The 20658-nt window shown below is 52.7% G+C and overlaps 1 protein-coding gene across 2 annotated transcripts; it reads left to right on the top strand.

Annotated features, from left to right (window-relative positions):
• The first annotated feature begins 1826 nt into the window (after positions 1 to 1826).
• On the top strand, positions 1827 to 20556 carry LOC111156540 (HNF1 homeobox A). Of its 2 annotated transcripts, none has more exons than XM_022517507.1 (10): positions 1827 to 2293; positions 9218 to 9417; positions 14005 to 14191; positions 14649 to 14890; positions 15738 to 15889; positions 16030 to 16231; positions 16960 to 17151; positions 18334 to 18455; positions 18522 to 18687; positions 20429 to 20556. In XM_022517507.1, the coding sequence occupies exons 1-10, from the start codon at positions 1968 to 1970 to the stop codon at positions 20554 to 20556; spliced, it is 1917 nt and encodes a 638-aa protein (XP_022373215.1). In that variant the 5' UTR covers positions 1827 to 1967. The 2 variants fall into 2 exon arrangements, with proteins under 2 accessions (XP_022373215.1, XP_022373216.1); XM_022517508.1 differs by having other exon boundaries at positions 18543 to 18687.
• The last annotated feature ends 102 nt before the right edge of the window (positions 20557 to 20658 follow it).

The raw sequence follows: 20658 nt of genomic DNA on the forward strand, positions 1-20658 counted from the left end.
GCAGAGAGAGAAGGAGGGGAAGCAGGCTCCCCACTGAGCAGAGAGCCCGATGAGATGCAAGGCTTTAACCACTGAGCCACCCAGGCGCCCCCATCAGAGACTTTTAAAAAAAAAGAATTATTTATTTGCCAGAGAGAGGAAGGGAGGGCACAAGCAGGGAGAGCCGCAAGCAGAGGGAGAAGCAGGCTTCCCGCTGAGCAAGGAGCTGGATAAGGGACTCGATCCCAGGACTCGGGAACCAAGACCGGAGCAGAAGGCAGATGCTCAACCGACTGGGCCACCCAGCCGTCCCTACCAGATATTTTTGCCTGAATTTAAAAATCATAGTCTACTGACTCTTGTATCATAAAATCCACCCTGTAAAGTGCTCAATTCATCGGTTTTTAGTTATTCTCAGAGTTGTGAGACATCACCTAGTCAATTCTAGAATGTTTTCATCATCCCGACAGAAATCCTGATACCCATGAAGCAGTCCCTCCCCCTCCCCAACAATGCCCCACCCCACCTCCAACCAGTCATGGACTTTGTATAGATTTGCCGCTTCTGGACATTTCCTAGAAATGGAATCATAGACGGCCTTTTGCAACCGGCTTCTTTCACTGCATACAATACTTTCAAGGACCACTTATGCTGTAGCGAGTATCTGCCTTTCCTTCCTTTTTATGGCCAAATCACATGCCATAACATACCATAACACACCATGGATGCACTATATCTTACTCACACAATTGTCCATTGATAGATATTTATGTTTTCTCCCCACTTTGGTTATCATGAGTAATGCCGCTATGAACATTCACATGCAGGCTCTTGTGTGGGTATGTTTTTAATTCTTTTTTGAGGTTTGCATTAATTTTGGTTTTTACTATATTGTATAAAAATACAGTTTTTCTCAATTACTGAGCTCTTTTTTTTTTTTAAGATTTTATTTGACAGAGAGAGAGATCACAAGTAGGCAGAGAGAGAGGGGGAAGCAGGCTTCCCGGTGGGCATAGAGCCCAGTGTGGGGCGCGATCCCAGAATCGTGGGATCATGACCTGAGCTGAAGGCAGAGACCCAGGCACTCCATTAATTACTGTTTACTGATGCCCCCTTAAAATTTACACGAGTCAAGTGCCTGCCCGGCCTTGCCTTGTTCCCACCTTCCAAGTTTGGTCCCTTGCTAGCTCTGAGATTTGGGCAAGTTGGTTCACCTCTCAGAGCCTTTGGTTTTCTGGTCTGTAAAATGGGGATAATCCTTGTACCTACTCACAGCTCTTAGGGGGATACAATGAGGCAATGTCGTATTTTATAGATGAGCATAGACTTAAGTCAACGTGTCTTTCTTACGGGGAGGCCTGGAGGTGAATCCCACACCCAAAATGGATGTGACCTAGCCCTGACCTTGAGGAGAGCTGGCCCATCTGCCTAGGACCCCTTTCCAGCTTTAGTTCCCAAGGGAAACCTGCTCTTTTCACTGTCCCGTCTCAGCCTGAGCCCCCTACAAAGTCCTCAGCGGCAGGAACCAAAGCTGTTCACCTAAAGGCCTCCGTGGCACCCCCAGCTCCTTCCATTCTGGCTGCCCTCTACCCCACCTCCTGCCTCCCCCACCCTCCCCTCTGCCCACTCCCGTTGAAGGCCTCGGCTCCCCCGTCCCTCAGCACTGCCATGAGGCCCGCACTTTGCAGGGCTGAAGTCCAAAGTTCAGTCCCTTCGCTAAGCACACGGATAAATATGAACCTTGGAGAATTTCCCCAGCTCCAATGTAAACAGAGCGGGCAGGGGCCCTGATTCACTGGCCGCTGGGGCCAGGGTTGGGGGTTGGGGGTGCCCACAGGGCTTGGTTTGTGGGGTTTGGGGGGGCAGTAGGTGAAAGGAGCCTGGTTTGTGCCTGCCTGCTGGTCGGCCAGCAAGGAGACGGCCCACTCAGTGGGGAAGGCTGCCGGTTTGGTGGCCCTAGGCCTCGTGGCCCCAGTGGTGGCAGAGCCATGGTTTCTAAACTGAGCCAGCTGCAGACGGAGCTCCTGGGGGCCTTGCTCGAGTCCGGCCTGAGCAAGGAGGCCCTGATCCAGGCGTTGGGTGAGCCGGGGCCCTGCCTGCTGGCTGGAGATGGCTCCCTGGACAAGGGGGAATCCTGCGGCGGCAGTCGGGGGGAACTGGCTGAGCTGCCCAATGGGCTGGGGGAAGCGAGGGGCTCCGAGGACGAGACGGACGACGATGGGGAAGACTTCACGCCGCCCATCCTCAAAGAGCTGGAGAACCTCAGCCCTGAGGAAGCAGCCCACCAGAAAGCCGTGGTGGAGACCTTGCTGCAGTAAGGACCCCTCCCCTGTCCCAGCATCCAAGGAGCCCAGGGAGGACCCCCGCCCCCGCCCGAACTCCTGACTAGCCTTTCTTCCGAGCCCAGAGTTCCCCAAGCTGCAGGTTTTCGCCTGGCTGTTGGGGATGGGGGCCACGAGAGCTCAGGGGAATCCCTGCTCCCAGCCCTGAGCCTCTCAGCCCCCCAGCCTGGCCCTCTGCGAAGTCCCAAGGCCCCACAAGCCAAGGCTTTCAGCCCAGGGCTGGGGAAGTAAGGGCATTCCCCAGGGGAGCTTTGAGATCAGGGAAAAGCAGGCACGTCTAGAATTTATGTGCCTGGAGAACTGGAGAACTGGAGGGTGGGTGGGAATTGTTAGCCACCATGGCCCTTTCCACTCCCCAAACCCTAACCTCCCCGCTAAGCACTCAGATTGTAGGCTCCGGGGCCAGGAAGCATGGTTAGTGAGAAAGAGGGCCAAGGCTGGGGTTTTAGGGGCTCCCTCTGCCACCCAGGGACCCAAGCATTAAGCCAGGAAAGCCCAGATCTTACCTGAAGTAGATGGAACCTCAGGGCAGGACCTGTTCCCCTTTCCTACACAGCCTCAGGTCCCCCCAGTGGTGTGTGCCAGTGAGGTCTCCCCATTGTGCACCCCCATCCACTGGCTGGCTCCCCAACTCCCCTTCCGGAGAACTGGGTGGGTCTGAGCCCGCTGCCTCCCCTCTCCTCAGCAAAGCTGACCTGGTTACTAATTACCCACAAGCTTTATTATTTCTCTTTTGTTTTATAAATTTATAAACGGTAAAAGGCTCTGATAAGGCCTGTGATCATTAACTTGTAAAGATGGTGACCTGGGGAGGCCAGGGCCAACCAACCTCTTACCCAGCAGGAGTGGGAGGGGTAGGGGTCTAGGGGCTGCAGAGACCGCCCTCCCCAAAGGCTCCTAAACTGGAATTCTAACAGTCTGACCCTGTGCTGGGGTTTCACATATAAATGGTCTGAGAATGTCAAGATGAATGCTGGAAAGAAGCTGGGGATAACTGCCTCACAGATGAGGAAACTGAGGCCCAGAGAGGGGAGGTAGCTTGACTAAGGCCACCCAGCTGGGACTCCACGGCCACTCTGTTTGGTCTCTCAATTGCCATGACTGGGCAGTGGGAGGAAGAGCCCCAAAGAGGCTCTCTACCGTACTATCTCTTTTCTGTCCAAGGTCCTGATCCCAGCTTGAGGTGGGGGGAGGCCTCAGGGTCTGCCCGGACTTGTGAGGGCCTGGGCAGGGGGCAGGGGAGCAGCCAGGGCCCCCTGACTTGGCAGGAAGAAGAGGGCAAAGGGCCCTACTTGGCTGCAGGGGAGGGGCAGAGAGTCAGGTCTTGCCAGACCCAGAGCCAGGGCGACCAGGACAGGGTGGGGCTGCGCCAGACCTGCTCCGGGTCCCAAATGGGACTGGGGGCTTTCCGGTGGGAGTGGGGGCAGGGGGTACCAAGGGCCTTTCTTACCTGGCTGGGTGGGGCCTCTGGATCAGCAGCCCCTTTGGTGGAATGGTGGGTTGGGGGTGAGGCTTCATCCACAGCACCTGAGGGGGGAGCAGAGGTCAAAGTGCTCCCTGGGGACCAGCAGAGACCTGGAAGCTGAGGGAGAGCAAGGAGCCACGGAGGGAGAGAGAGAGAGAGGGGCATGGGGGGAGATGGAGAGGCCTGGAGAAGCCCAGGGGAGCAGGAGAGCCCGGAGGGCAGAGGGGCTCCCTCCCAGCTGGGAGAAGGGGCAGGGGAGAGAGTGAGGCACCCCAAGCTGCAGTAAGGCTAGAGTGCTTTCCGCCTGCCCCGATTGGGTTTTCTTTAATGCTAACAGCATGCTATTTACTTTCCATTTAAATTTGAGATGTTGCTATAAATTATCAACCAGCTCCTTGTTCCTGCGGAGTTTATAACTAACTACCTGGGTTACTTATTGTTCAGGTAACAAAAGGGATCTGAAAACGCCCCGAGGGGGAAAAAAAACGGGGCTCTACCCTCTGGGCACAGGAGGGAGTCGGGGGTGGGCACCCCTGATGAAGGCCTGGACAGCCCTGGGTTGGAGAGGTTAAGGCTGGAAAGGATGGTGCAGGGGCAGGGTTTCCCGTGGACGCCATTTCTTTGGAGAAGACAGTGGGAAGAGGCTGGGTGGGTCCTGGGGGCCTCCCCACTGGGGTGCTTCATGCCTGAGGTCACAGCAGGAACCGAGCTCTTCCCTCAGACTTCCACCCTTCGTTCAGTGTGTGACCTTGGGCAAGTCTCTTCTCCTGCCTTAGTTTCCCTAGCTGACCAATGACTAAAACTCAAATTCCCCGCCCTGATTCCCTGATCTCTTCTTGCAGGCCCTCTGCCCCTTATTCACTTTCCTCTAGTTACATGGAATTTGCTGATTCCCACCACAGGGCCTTTGCATGTGCTACTCCTTCTGCCTGGACACTTCTTTCTAGATCTTCCCAGGACCGATTCCCTCTCCTCCTTTTGCTCCCTCCCTCACTACTGCCATGTAAATGTAGTTCCCACTACACTCCCTCTTCCACTATCTTCTGTTACTTTCTCTTGTCCCTTAACGGTGCTTAAGATGATCTGTTTTCGCCTGTTTTCTGTCTCCTGCCATGACATCAGTTTTTCAAAGGGAAGGCCAGTGTGTCCTTGTTCACCACTCTTACCCCTGATATCCAGCCCAGTGGCTGAAACACAGCATGAATTAATCAGTGGCTAGGATTCTCTGAAGCCCTAGGGACATCTGCTCTTATGGCCGAGGGAGCATCCTGTACCAAGGGCTCCTTCCTTGGTGTCCTCCTGGGTCTTCCCTGCCCCTGAGCAGCTCAAACCTCAACCTGAGGGACTCTGATCCTCTCCAACAGGCAGCACCAGGGCATCGAGACCCAGGAAGACAAAGGGCAAGGTGGGACAGTCTAACATTCGTGACTGAGGCCAACCTCCATGGGTTCAAATCCCAACTCAGCCCCACCCTAATTTCAGCACCTGATTTCACATCTTTGAGCCCTTGTTTCATCTGCAAGGCAGAGAGGATATAACACCCACAGGGTTAAATAGCATGTAAGTGCGGTAAACTGTTGCTATGAGCAATAGTCCCATTTTGCAGATAAGCAAACTAAGGCTTAGAGAGGCAAAGTGACTTGCCCAAGGTAATTTACAAAGTGGTAAGGCGGGGACTTGGACCCGGGTCCTCTTAGTCCCACACTCTGCAGCATCCTTGAGGCTGCCTGCCATCCTTGATAGGTTTATTCCCCTTTTTATCCTCTGGAGTCATTCTCCTGTTAACCTCACATTCACTCCCTTCCACACTGTGCTCTAGAGCTCATGGGACTGCTTACAAATGTGCTAAACTTGTTTTCTCCTCCTGGCAACCTATGAAATTTTTTTAGCCCTGTATCACAGTTGGGGAAACTGAGGCACACAGAGGTGAAGCAATTTGCCAAGGTCCTAACTGCATGGATAGTGAGTGGCAGAGCTCCAATTCAACCCGAGATGGGAAGCTTCTCTGCACCACCCCCCTCCAAGCACTGAGAAGTCCACTGTCCCTCCAGACGTGTGGCCCTTCTGGCTGGTCTCCGAGCTCCATAGCCTTGGACCCTCTGAAACCCCAGGGGCCAGCAAGCCAAAGGCCAAGAGTCTTGAAACTCTGCCTGACCCCTCCCAGAACCCATAGGAGGTGGGAAGAGGAGATGTGGGCCAATCTTTACCTCTTCTGGGCCCTCTTCCCTCTGCGGCAGGGCTGGGGGTCCCATGGCCACATCATCCGTGATGGTGATGGTGGTGACAAATTGTTTTTTTTTTTTACTGAGCACTTACTATGTCCCAGGCCCTGCTCTATGTGGTTCACTCCTATCTGAAACTCAGTCGGTCCTCCCACGGGCACCGTGAGTGTGCAGGGCACACATGCAGGACATGCTAGGGCGCCATGCTGGGATGGGAAGCCAGGTTGGCTAGACTCTTAGACCCATTAGAGGGAAAGCAGGGCTACCTGGAGATGTGGCCTGTTAGTTCTGGGTTGGGGCAACTGTCCTGGAAAGTCAGGTGTCTGGAGACTGAGGGTGACTGACTGAGTGAGTGTGTGTGGTGGGGAGTGGGTGGGAGGAAGGGACAGAGCGAACAGCAGAGATATACACACAGACAGGAGAGACAGAGAGGGAGAGAGCCAGGCAGAGAAAAAGTAGGACACACACACACACACACACACACACACACACACACGGTGTCAAACGGACAGTGATGAGACAGTAAGTCTTCAGTTCGAGCCAGGGAGGCCTGGCTGAGAGGGAGACTGAGCTCATTCTCTCTCTAGGGGGAAGGGGGAGGGGAGGGAGGGAGGGTTGCTCAGGAGGGTGATGCCTGGGGCTAGGGGGAGGAGGGAGGCCATCCCGCAGTCAGTTGGGCTCCAGAATCAGATAAACATGTTTGCCTGGAAGCAAAGGCTGGACTTTGTACTGCCCTTCCCTCCAGGCTCTGACTGGCACCCGGGGAGCAGGGGAGGGGTGGAGAAAGAGGATCCTAGGAGCCCCTGAATGCAGGGAGGAAGAAGAGCTCAGAGAGAGGTGTGGGGGTGGATCTGGGCAAAGCAAAAGATTCTGGAGTCCCAGCTAGGTCACTTTGGACAAGTGCTCGCCTTTCTGAGGCTTAGTTTTCCCATCTATGAAACAGGCACACAAGTAGTCCCTACCTCGCAGGGTTATGGTAAGATTTACATGACCAGCCCTTAGCACAATGCCTGGTTCATGGGAAATACTCAAGAAACAAGGATTCTCACATCTATCATTTCTACACAACTGGGATTTTGCCGTACGATCGCTGACCAATTCAGATCCGACCCTCCCTCTCTCCCTTTACTACCCACGTGTATGGGAACTACTGATAAAAAAAGAGGGAGTCACAGGGCAGGGCTGCTGAAAGGCTCTGGGCTCTCCCACCCAAGAAGGGTAGTGTCAAGGAGGCCAGGTGAGGCTGAGAGCTTGGGACGGAGAGAAGAGGAGAAGGCGGTAAGGGGTGGGCTTCAGAGTACTGGGGGTTTGTTTGCTTTCTGTTTTTTTCGCAGTTGAGTTTTAAATGTTCTATATGCATGTATCGCCTATTGTCTAACATTATATTACATTATTTGAAAAGCACAGAAAAGCAGCAGAGGACACGGTCCCTCTGCCCCTGTCCCCAGCACCCCATTCCCGTTTGGAGTCAATCGATGTCGCTAGTCTCTTCTGTGTTCTGGGATGTCACGCAGACCCAAGGAAACATGCCAGACTCCTTTGTGCCATTTCAGATTTTACAGCAACAGCATAGCAGAGCCAGACTCTGTCCCATCTTGGGGGGGCCAGCAGGGCTTCCTCAGGGCGTGTTTATGGGAGCATCCACTTGAAGCACCGCCAGCAGTACCCTTTCTGCCGCACACTCAGCTCATTTCCACTATTTTGCTGTGGCAAGCAACACAGCAAAGAGCGGCCCCCTACACGGGCTACTCGTCACACGTGCAGATGTTGGAAAGCTCAAATTCTTAGAGGCAAAGTGCTCAGTCAAAGGGAAGAGAGCCTCAGGCTTTGGAGCTACACAGAGCTGGGGCCAAACCCCAGCTCTGCCCATTTCCAGCACTGCTGCACTCAGCTCTTTTTCTTTGCCTCCGTATTTGTAACACAAGCTCTGGAGAGGAGGGTTGGGACGGAACAGCAGACAGAGGGAATCAGACACCCTATCCCCACTCCCCACAGGGGGCAACAGACGGGAACAGGAATCATGGATGGTTGCAGGTCCCTTTAGTCTCTTGGTGAGAGAGTCTTAGCCCACAGAGTGAGATCCAGGGGCTCAAACACACACAATATATGTATTTTTTGCAGGGAGGCTCTGAATACCAATCTGTAACTCCTTCATCAGGAACTGCCCCCCCTCGGCCCCCACCATGTGTAGGGAAACTGGCCAGGGCACAGTCTAGGTTTTAGTATAGATTATCAGAAGGTGGGTTTTTTTGTTGTTGTTGTTTGTTTTGTTTTGAAAGATTTTGTTTATTTATTTGACAGAGAGAGAGAGATCACAAGTAGGCAGAGAGGCAGGCAGAGAGAAAGGAGCAAACAGGCTCCCCGGTGAGCAGAGAGCCTGATGTGAGGTTTGAGCCCAGGACCCTGGGATTATAACCCGAGCCGAAGGCAGAGGCTCAACCCACTGAGCCACCCAGGCGCCCTGCAATGCATCTTTTTAAGATAAGACTTTCTGTGATTTTTACCTGATAGGCTGATTTAGAACAGAATCCCTTCAGGTGGGAGGGGACTCTGCTGGGCTGGCTCTGTGACCTTGGGCAAAAGATACAACACAAGCACTCTTAGCCTCAGTGGCCCTAGCTATAAAGTGAGAGAATCATGTTTCTCTCCTTGTTTTCAGACCCATTTTTTTCCCCAGGAGGTCTCCTTCAACCATCCATACATCCATCCCCCTAATAACCTACCCATCTACCCTCCGGTTCATTCATCCCCCGCCATCCCATTTACCCGACCTCCATGAATGAAGGGTGCTTCATTCACTCCTGCATTCACTGCGGGCAAACATTCTGCCAGGCCTCGTTTGGGGGCTGAGAATCGGACGGCTCCTGCCCTCACAGTGTGTACAGCTCTCTCACAGTGGATAAGACATAACCACAAATAACATTTCTAGGTAGGATGGGGGGAGGATCTTTAAAGGAGGCAAAAAGGTGAGGGTCTTCCCTCTCTGGCCTGTACAGCTTCTGGCGGGAGTCTGTTCGTATCTCCAACTCTGTCCCCATGACCCGGCATGAGTGCCCTTACCTTGCTGTCCTAGAGTCTGAGTGTAGGTCTGGGGCTCCACACCTGCTTCCGTCCACAATCCCCACTCTCAGGGCTGACAGAACCCCCAGCCCTGCCTGCATGCCCTGCACCCCCATACTGAGCAGGCTCTGTCGTTGTCCTCCTCCTAGGGAGGACCCGTGGCGCGTGGCCAAGATGGTCAAGTCCTACCTGCAGCAGCACAACATCCCACAGAGGGAGGTGGTCGACACCACTGGCCTCAACCAGTCACACCTGTCCCAGCACCTGAACAAGGGCACCCCCATGAAGACGCAGAAGCGAGCCGCCTTGTACACCTGGTACGTCCGCAAGCAGCGAGAGGTGGCCCAGCGTAAGTAACGAGCACAGCCCTGTCCTCCCTGGCAGGGCCCGGGACTCTTTGCCGCTCAGGGGTGGGGGCCGGGAGCTTCTCCCCTGTGTTACTGGGACTGGGCAGCTGAGAAGAAGTCAGCAGGATTCAATGGACACATATGACTTGTTCTGCACAAGGCGCTCTGGGGGAGGGGGTAGGCTGGTCCCGGGCATCTGAGGATGGATGAATTGGGTCCCTGCCTTCTAGGAGCTCTGTGTAGAATAGATCGTTACGATGCAACGAGACATGTTTCACAATATGATAAAAACAACAGTAACAGCGAGGGTTTATGGAGCGATCACCATACGCCAGGCCCAGGGGGCACAGTACTACATAAAGCTTTTCAAGATATTAAGCTGACAGAGGACCAGAGACTAATCTGTTCTTCCACAGGGAGGCAAGGGCATCAGGAAGGACCGCACCAGAAGGAGAACTTTCAGACTAAGTCTTGAAGTCTGAGTGGGATGTTGGCCCGCGGAGACACAGGGAAGGGTGTTTTGGGCAGAAGAAGTGGCCCGAGTAAAGGCTCAGAGACAAGGTGTATGCTCAGGGAATCTTTCCCTGCAATCCCTGGGAGATGGGCCCCACTGTTGTTCGGGGAATGCTGCATTTCCTTACTCAGACATCACACCCCACAAAATCCCAAGTGCACTCACACTTTTGAGCCTATGTGTAAAAAAATTTTTTTTAAAAGATTTTACTTATTTATTTGTCAGAGAGAGAGAGAGAGAGAGAGAGAGTGAGCGCACAAGCAAGGAGAGTGGCAGGCAGAGGGAGAGGGAGAAGCAGGCTCCCCAAAGAGCAGAGAGCCAATGTGGGACTCGATCCCAAGACCCTGGGATCATGACCTGAGCTGAAGGCAGATGCTTAACCAACTGAGCCACCCAGGTGTCCCTAAAAAAAATTTTTTTTTAATTTCTTTTATTAATTACCCACCTTTTTTTAAAAAAGGTACTACATATTAGTTTAAAAAAATAGGGGAAAATAAAGAGTTTACAATAAAAATTAGGTGTCCTCCTAGTGGACATTCCTGGTCTCATGCATCCTTCCAGAGATATTTTATGCATATCTACACAATATATAATATATAATAATATATAATATATACATACATGCATATATATTTTTCTTTTTTTTCCCCTGTGCTCTTTTTTTTTTCTTTTTTAAAGATTTTATTTATTTACTTGACAGAGAGAGATCACAAGTAGGCAGAGAGGCAGGCAGAGAGAGAGGGAAGCAGGCTCCTCACAGAGCAGAGAGCCCAATGCGGGGCTCGATCCCAGGACCCTGAGATCATGACCTGAGCCGAAGGCAGAGGCTTTAACCCACTGAGCCACCCAGGTGCCCCCCCCGCCCCCCCCCCCGCCCCGTGCTCTTTGAAGAGCTGCTGGCTACTGTTATTTGGAGACACTGTTACTTGTTTAACTGGCTCCCTACCAAAGACTTTTAGACTTTTAGGGTTTTTCCAATGTGCTGCTATAACCAACTGCTTCAAAGAAGACGTACTCACACAAGACTCTGTCTGTAAAGTAAATCCTAGGAGTGGGATTCTGGGTCAGGGAGTATGTACTTGAAAATCTTTGATAGATATTCCCGTAGCTCCTTATGAAGACATGGTGACAATTTGCATGTATGGTAATTAAAAAAATCAACTATTTGCTCCCATGCTTCCTAAACATTTATTAAAATGTTAAAGTCCTCAAATTCATGTATTGATGTGCTCACTCATTTAATGTTCACTTATTTATTTACTTATTTATCTATTTTTTACGAGGTGATAAGTTGTTTTTTCAAGCTGGAAAGTTTATTAAAGTGAAAAGTACATTCTCAAGATAGGAGAGCAGGTGAGCTTAAGAGAGAGAGAGGAAGCTATACCTTATTTAATATTTATTTATTTGTTTATCCTTTAAAAAATATTTTTTTTAAAGACTTTATTTATTTATTTGACGGACAGAGACCACAAGCAGGCAGAGAGAGAGGAGGAAGCAGGCTCCCCGCTGAGCAGAGAGCCCGATTCGGGGCTCAATCCCAGAACCCCGAGATCATGACCCGAGCTGAAGGCAGCGGCTTAACCCACTGAGCTACCCAGGCGCCCCTAAAAAATATTTTTTAAAAAAGATTTTATTTATTTATTTGACAGACAGAGATCACAAGTAGACAGAGAGGCAGGCAGAGAGAGAGGAGGAAGCAGAGCAGGGTGGGAGCTCCCTGCTGAGCAGAGAGCCCGATGCAAGGCTCAATCCCAGGACTCTGGGATCATGACCTGAGCAGAAGGCAGAGGCTTTAACCCACTGAGCCACCCTGGTGCCCCTTATTTATCCTTTTTAAAAGATTTTATTTTTAAGTCCTCTCCATACCCAACATGGGGCTCGAACTCACATTCCACTGATCGAGCCAGCCAGGTGTCCCACCTCAGTTTATATAGAGTATCTACTTTTTACCATTTTTGTTGAACCAAAAAACCCCACAACTTTTTAAATTTAAAAGCTGTGATGATCATTTATATAACTTATTTTTTAAAACGATGATATTGGTAGGGGCACCTGGGTGGTTCAGGCGGTTAAGCGTCTGACTCTTGACTTCGGCTCAGGTCATGATCTAGAGGTCACGAGACTGAGCCCCTTGTCGGGCTCCGCACTGGGTGTGGGACCTACTTAACATCCTTTCTTTCTCCCTCTGCCCAACCTCCCCCCCAAACTAGGATATTGGTTTTATTAAGGGGCTGATTAAAACATTAAGTTAATTGGGGTGCCAGGGTGGATCAGTCGGTTAAGTGTCCGACTCATGTTTTCAGCTCAGGTCCTGATCTCAGGGTCCTGGGATCAAGCCCCAGTGAGAAGTCTGCTTGGGATTTCCCCGTGCCCCTCCCCCTGCTTGCACATGCTCTCTCCCTCTCTCTCTAAAATAAATAAATGAATAAAATCTTAAACTGAAAATACCAAAAAGTTAGGTTAATTAGGTTAGGTAACATTAGGTTACTTTACATTAGGTTATTGAACATTTACTGAGCAACCACTATGGTAAAATTTTAATATTTCCTTACAAAAATGATCACTGATTGCTTATTCGTGCAGAAATAGCAACACAGGGGCACCTGGGTGGCTCACTTGTTAAGCGTCTGCCTTCAGCTCAGGTCATGATCCCAGGGTCCTGGGATCAAGCCCCACATCGGGCTCTCTGCTCAGTGGGAAGCCTGCTTCTTCCTCTCCCACTCCCCCTGCTTGTGTTCCCTCTCTCGCTCAATGTATCTCTCTCTGTCAAATAATAAAATCTTTAAAAAAAAAAAAAGAAATAGCAACACATACCGATGCCCTAGGACCCAGTGTTCCTGCCACCTGTACCCAACAGGGGCATCCTTTGGGTCTCAGGTGGCTGGAATTGTATATGATGTATTTTGAAGGCATTATCACTAAGTGTTTTTAGAAAACTAGCATGGCTTTAATTTACCCTTCTTAGCAGGTAAAACTTAAATAACATAACAAACTTTTTTTTTTTTTTTAAAGATTTTATTTATTTATTTGATAGAGACACAGCGAGAGAGGGAACACAGGCAGGGGGAGTGGGAGAGGGAGAAGCAGGCTTCCCACCTAGCAGGGAACCTGATGCAGGGCTTGAACCCAGGACCCCGGGATCATGACCTGAGCCAAAGGCAGACAGATGCTTAACGACTGAGCCACCCAGGCCCCCACACATAACAAACTCTTAATTTAGGACAAGTGTAGACCTTCTGGGCAGGTAGTACAGAGGAATCTAGTTTACCCCAGTCCCAGTTTTCCCTATTATTAACACGAGTAGGGGACATTTGGGACGATTAACAAACCAGCACTGTCACACTATCGTTAAGTCCGTACTTACTTTATTGTTCAGAGTGCCTCAGCTGTGCCCTAATGTCCTTCTCCTGGTTCAGGGTCCCATCCACTTGGATGGTGAAGGCACAGGGTCTGCTCTCCCTGACTCACTCTCCCTGCCTCCCGTCCCCCAAAGATGGCTTTGCATTTATCCATTCTAGTCTCTCGGTTCCTTGCTCAGGGAGAATCTAAGCGTTTCCATTAAGGTGGAACCAGCTGATGAGGGCTGGCTGGGTCTCCGCTCTCCTGGCTAACACTTGCATGTTAAGTGTGATTTCCAGATCTGAGGAGTTTAAAATAGCTCTGAATCTACTCAAGAGATGTGTTTCAAGTTTCTGTTCTACTGTGCAGCCCTGGAAAGAAATTCAGCCTCTCTGAGCTCAGCTTCTTCGTCTGTAAAATAAGAGAGCAAATGTGTTAAATCTGAACAAATACCAATGCTTTCCTGGCCTTGTATTGAGAAGGATCACAAGCTTCCATCTGGGCACAGTAGAAAACTGTGCAGGGGTTGATTAGCGATGTCTGCCTGGGGCACGGGTTGAGACAGGTGGCACACGTGCTATTTGTTATCACTGGATTGGATTTCTACGTTCTAGCTGTAAGCCCCGTTGGCTCAAGACCTTGGGAATGAGAAAGAATCAGAAGCCTGGTTGGAGGAATTGAGGTGGCCAGGTGGGAGCGGCCAGCGCCCTGCTTACGGCTGTGTGTTTGCCTACAGAGTTCACCCACGCAGGGCAGGGTGGGCTGATTGAAGAGCCCACAGGTGACGAGCTGCCAACCAAGAAGGGGCGGAGGAACCGTTTCAAGTGGGGCCCGGCCTCCCAGCAGATCCTGTTCCAGGCTTACGAGAGGCAGAAGAACCCCAGCAAGGAGGAGAGAGAGGCATTGGTGGAGGAGTGCAACAGGTAGGATGTCTGGTGGGTTGGCAGGGCTGGGTCGGTTTGGGCTGCGGCAGGGCGGGGGAGAGGCTGGGGGAGAGTGGTTCTGGGTTCTGAGGCTCCCTAGTCCTTGAGCGCTCTTGCTGTTGGCCCAGGAGCACTCAGATCCCACTTAGTATCTGGAACCTAGCTCCATTCCTAGCACCCACTCCCCACCCATCCCGGCAGTCCTTGAGGGGCTGCTCATTTCATTCACCCTCATTATGACCCTATGGCTATTTTGCTCACTTATGAATGGAGATACTAAGAGAGGTTAAGACCCTTGCTCAGGGTCACACAATAGCACTGGGATGAGAACCCAGATCTGCCAGCTCTCAATACTAAGGGAGAAGCCTACGTCTTGGGACTCTCTCCCCTACCTCCAGCTCCTGGGGAGGGTTCCTTTGAGCCTGGCCTGGAGGCTCATGAGTGGCCTTTTCTGCAGGGCGGAGTGCATCCAGAGGGGGGTGTCCCCGTCGCAGGCCCAGGGACTGGGCTCCAACCTCGTCACGGAGGTGCGTGTCTACAACTGGTTTGCCAATCGGCGCAAGGAAGAAGCTTTCCGTCACAAGCTGGCCATGGACACATACAGTGGGCCGCCCCCAGGGCCAGGCCCGGGCCCCACACTGCCTGCCCACAGCTCCCCAGGCTTGCCCCCACCTGCCCTCTCCCCCAGTAAGGTCCACGGTGAGTGCTTTGTGTGCCGGGGATGAAATGGTGGGTAGAGGGGACAGATGGCAGGCTGGTGAGCTAGGGAGCACCACACCAGCAGCAATAACCACCCAAACCCCTTTGCACTTCCACTTGGTTCCTTATCACCCCCCTCTACTCGTTACCTTCCTCCATCCTCTATCTGGTCCCCTCCTCTTCACCCCAGTGACCACGCCATGCCATTCGATCTGGCCGAACTTGACTCGGGGCACTTTCATTCAGGTCATTTATTTATGATCAACTCTACTCAATTCCTTTCAGTTCAGTTCAATTCGATTCAATTCCGTTCTATTCAACTCACTATAATCCAACTGAGTTCCCTTCCATTCCGCTCCGTCCAGCTAAATATAATCCAAGGAAATTAAGTTAATTTTGTACAACTCAGTTCAGTTCAATCCAATTTGATTTGATCTGGTTTGGTTCAACTCCAATATGCTCAATCTACTTCAATTCATTTTGGGTTCAATTCAACCAGATTCCAGTTCATTGAACTAATTCCGGTTCCTTCTATTAAACTCCGTTCACCGCAGTTTCAGTTCATCAGTTTCCATTCATTTTGACCCAAATGTCTTTCATTGCACACCTACTGCCTATCACGCATAGCTCCGGCCCACGGGGGCCATAGAGCTAGTGAGATGCAGGTCTTGCCTTCAGGGAGTTGGAAGCAGCCAGCCCAGGACCTGGCAGGGGGACGTTCAAGTGAGGTTTGTTGGCCACACATAGAAAGATGGGGCGAGTGAGCTAACTAGGACAGTTTGGAGCGATGAGGGCCACGGAGGGCAGGGAGGTGGGGTGCTGATGCTGGCCTCGGCTCCCGTTCCAGGTGTGCGCTATGGACAGCCAGCAACCAGCGAGGGGGCGGAAGTGCCCTCAAGCAGCGGTGGTCCCTTGGTGACAGTGTCTGCTTCCCTGCACCACGTGTCCCCCACGGGCCTGGAGCCCAGCCACAGCCTGCTGAGCACCGATGCCAAGCTGGTGAGTGTCCCCACACCCCACAGGGGAGGAAGACCCGTCCAGACCCATCTTCCACCTTCCCTTGGCTGGGAGATTCTGGAGTGGTCCCCAGGGAGACAGTGTGGGGCCTCACCCAGGCTCAGCTTGGTTTCCTCTCTAAGGTCTCAGCAACTGGGGGCCCCCTGCCCCCTGTCAGCACCCTGACAGCCCTGCACAGCTTGGAGCAGACCTCCCCAGGCCTCAACCAACAGCCCCAGAATCTCATCATGGCATCACTTCCTGGGGTCATGGCCATTGGGCCTGGTGAGCCTGCCTCCCTGGCCCCCACGTTCACCAACACAGGTGCCTCCACCCTGGTTATTGGTAAGTTGGTGGGCATGGGGCACCCGGGTGGGAGGGCTCACAGGGACCCCACAGGATCCAGAAGCCAGAGGAGCCACTGGGACTCATTCATTCATTCATAGACTTACTGAGTGCATGCGCTGTGCCAGGCACAATGCCACCTCAGTGACACACAAGGGAGCCAAACAGACCAAAATCTCAATGACTCCGGGTGGGGAGGCAGACAGCACACACAGTACAGACATTATATAGTGTCTCAGAAGGCAAAATGTCTATGGGAAAACCGGGCACGGAAAAGGAGATCAAAATCTTGTAGGTTTTTGGGTGTTTTTTGTTTGTTTGTTTAGTTTTCTTAAGCCCAGACTTTCTTTGCAAGCACCATTATACAGAGGCTGAATATATTTGACAGATAGGAGCTACCGGGAGTGGGGACAGAGTTAAGCCGCAGGGCCTATGCACTGCTGTGGAACCCCGGGTCTCCAGGGAACCTAACTGGACACACCCACTGCCCATAAAATGAATTAGAGGCTCAGAGAGGGGGAGTGGTTTGCTAAGACCATGTAAGTTAGCGCCAGGTCCTAGTGCAAAGGTGTCTCCTGGTCGCCTTTCCCCTACCTCCCCCGCCCCACCGACTCTGGGAGGGAGGGACAGTGTCCGGGGGTCAGTGCTGGGCCAGTGGAGGCAGTGGAGGCAGTGAAGGCAATGGAGGCAGTAGGAGGCCAGGCTGACTCCTGTTCCTCCCACTGCAGGCCTGGCCTCCACTCAGGCACAGAGTGTACCAGTCATCAACAGCATGGGCAGCAGCCTAACCACCCTGCAGCCCGTCCAGTTCTCCCAGCCGCTGCACCCTTCCTACCAGCAGCCACTCATGCCCCCCATGCAGAGCCATGTGGCCCAGAGCCCCTTCATGGCCACTATGGCCCAGCTGCAGAGCCCCCACGGTAAGCACCCCAAGCCCCACGCTAGGGGAAGGGGTGGGAGAGGCCAGGTGTCTACGAGCAGATGAGGCGACAGGGTGGCTTAGCAGCGTGTGCGTGTGTGTGTGTGTTGGGGGCACATGCTTCGGCCTGTGTTTTGGTGACGAGGCGGTCTGCAGGGGCTCAGATGCGTGTCTGGGGGCCTGAATGTGTGTCGGGGTGTGAATGTGCGTGGTCGTGTGTGCACACGAGTTTCTGTGAGTGGGTGTGCATGTGGGTGTCCATCGGTGTTTGTGGGTGCACACCCACGTGTGGGAGGAAGGTCTGATCCTCTCTCTGAAACGCGCAGGGCCCCGTGTATCTCAGAACTCAGTACTTCCCCGACTTTAGAGAGGAGACACGGGGTGTCCACCATACATACCACCACACTCCCGGGAGGCCTCGGGGCAGTGTCCTGTCATCTAAGCCCTGTGACTTCTGCAGAAGGGAGAAAGCCACGAGCGGGTTCACAAAGACTTACAGAACCTCCCGTTGGGTTTGGGTCAGAGTTTGCCACCAGATGAGCTCAACTGACAGCTTTACAAAAACCTATTGGTTTTCAGAACTTTCTGGAATTTGGAACTGAGGATAAGGGCCTGTGGGCCTGTGTCTCTGTGTGGGTTTGGTTGAAGGCCCATACTCGTGTGTGTATGGTTTCATCTGAGTCAATGTGAGAATATGCAGTTCAGGTGCTTTTCTGCTGGTGTCTGTTTGCGTTGTCATGGGGCCGGGCTATAGGTGGAACTCTGGGTTACATTTTGGAGAGGTGTCCTGGAGGTAGAGTGATGCTGCCCCCCAGCTCTGCTGACCCCCTAAGGGGGCTACCAATCTTCCCTGCCACGGCCTGTACTTAGTACAGCTACACTGTGCCTCCCGCTGCCCTTCACACTTGTCGTCCCTGGGTAGTGGGTGTGGGTTGAGGGTTCTGGGCCTCCCCGGCCTTCCACCAAGCCAGTCTCTGCAGGGTCTTATAGTTGGGGAAAGGGTCTAGCCCGTCAGTTTTGGAAATCTGTCCTGAGTCCTTAACCACTGCTCCACTGGGCCATTTACCAGGCCCCATGCCCCACTTCCCCCAGAGCTCCCAGCTTTGAGGCCCCCTTCAGAGGGGTCCAGTGTGGCCCAGGGTGCTGTGTCTTTATCCTCCTCTCTCTCCTCCCTCCTGGCCAGCACTCTACAGCCACAAGCCTGAGGTGGCCCAGTACACCCATACGGGCCTGCTTCCGCAGACCATGCTCATCACCGACACCACCAACCTGAGCGCCCTGGCCAGCCTCACACCCACCAAGCAGGTAAGGCCCAGGCCCTCCTGGACCCTTGCTCAGGCCCCTCCCAGAGGGCACCTCTGTGGGGCTCAGGAGGCTGCTGTGTTCCCCCAGGTCTTCGCCTCGGACACCGAGGCCTCCAGTGAGTCCGGGCTGCATACGCCAGCGTCTCAGACCACCACCATCCACATCCCCAGCCAGGACCCCGCCGGCATCCAGCACCTGCAGCCAGCCCACCGGCTCAGTGCCAGCCCCACCGGTGAGCAGCCTTTCCCTGCTCCCTCGGCTGGGGAGGAAGGTGTGTGCAGCAAAGGGGGGGGCACCCTGTGCTCCCCCGAAGTGAGCCAAGAGGGGTACGAAACCACAGGAAAATGGGTGTATCTTACGTGACTATCACACTGACTCAGTTGAGGAAAGAGATTAAGTAATCGCAAGAGACAGTAGAGGGTACTAAGGGCGTGCCGTGGACCAGAAGCAGCTCATGGGCGTGCTGGTTGGGCTCAGGGCTTGGCACTGTTTGAGAATGTTGCCCACTTTTTAAAAATTAGCTTTCACAAAGAAATCATGGTTTCTGGCTTTTCTTGGAAAATTGGGAGACTCCGTGTTCCCACATAGCAACGACAGAGTGTGGGCTCTCCAGGTCGTCATATCCCCCTTGACCCATTCACTTCCATCCCCGATGCCTGACGTCTGCAATAACGAACAGTGGGCACTTGGGAGTCAGGCTGCTGGGCTCTGGGGCCATGGGTCATCACTTGCTAAGTGTGTGACTGTGGGCAGCTGCTCCCCCTCTGGGGGCCTCAGGTTCCCCCATCCAGCCCTCGTGGCTGCACTGACAGGTACTCAGGGCTCCATGGGCCAGGCTCCATGCTTTATCCACCAGGCATAAGTCGTCATCCCCATTTTACAAATGAGAAGCAGACGCTCAGGAGGTGAAGGACTTGGCCTTGCCTCTGACACTGCCTAGGTGGCAGGGCCAGGATTTGCATCCGGGTCCAAAATCAAAGCCTATTCTCTTAGCCATCGGAGTCAATCAGGGTTCTGGTGAGACACAGAACCAACAGGAATACAGCTGGGCCCTGAATGACCTGGGGTTTGAAAAGCACGGGTCCACTTATACGCCAGTTTTTTTCAATATAGCACAGGACGGTAAATGTCCTTTCTCTTCCTTATGATGTTCTTGATAACTTTTTCTTTTCTCTAGTTTACTTTGTTGTAAGAATACGTATATAAGAATACAGTATATAATATCTACAGCATATGTGCTGATGGTTCAGGTTATTGGTATAGTTCTGGGTCAACAGTTGGCTGTCAGTAATTCAGTTTTTGGGAAGTCAAAAGTTAGTTGCACATCTATGACTGTGCAGGGGGTCAGTGGCCCTAGCTCCCCCCGCACTATTTGAGGGTCAACGACATATGTACACGTATATTTAAGGAACTAGTTCACATGCCTGTGGGGCTGGCAGTCGGAAAGCTGTAGGGCAGGTCCAGCAGGCTGGCAAGAGACAGGAGTCCGGGCTGCAGTCTTGAGGCAGGATTCCTTTTTCTCTAGGAAACCTCAGCTTTGGCTCCTAAAGCTTTCAACTGATTAGATGAGACCCACTCAAGTCATCAAGAGAAATCTCCGTCACTTCCACGCAATGGATTATAGGTGTTAGCCACAGTTACAAAACATCACCACTGCAACACTTCAATGTTTGGCTCAGTGACTGTACTGTAGCCTAGCAACTAACCACACCATCTCACCAGGGCTTCTCAAATGTTTCTGCTAAAATGTTCTTAGGTGGCCACTCCCTGGGGGGCCCCAGAGCCTGGCTGGGGGGGTTGATGAGACCCAAGCACAGAGGTTTGGTTTTGGGGTCTAGTTATCTGCGGCAGTTTGGGAGGTGGTGAGGCCTTGTGTCCTCTGTGCCAAGTGCCCCTTGGGATGGGGAATGGGTGGGCGAGCTGGGTTCAGGAAGGGCTTGGCCGGCAGCCAGCTGTCTCACTTGCCCCTGCAGTGTCCTCCAGCAGCCTGGTGCTGTACCAGAGCTCCGACTCCAACAATGGCCACAGCCACCTGCTGCCATCCAACCACAGTGTCATCGAGACCTTCATTTCCACGCAGATGGCTTCATCCTCCCAGTAACCATGGCGACCGCCTCCCAGGGGCTGGGCCCTGCCTGGAGCCTGCATGGCCTGCTTGGGGGGTGACTGGGACATCTGTGCCTGTGAAACTGTCACTGCCACA

This window comes from Enhydra lutris, unplaced genomic scaffold, assembly GCF_002288905.1.
Source record: "Enhydra lutris kenyoni isolate GAN:26980312 unplaced genomic scaffold, ASM228890v2 scaffoldscaffold46, whole genome shotgun sequence".
NCBI classification, from domain to species: Eukaryota; Metazoa; Chordata; class Mammalia; order Carnivora; family Mustelidae; genus Enhydra; species Enhydra lutris.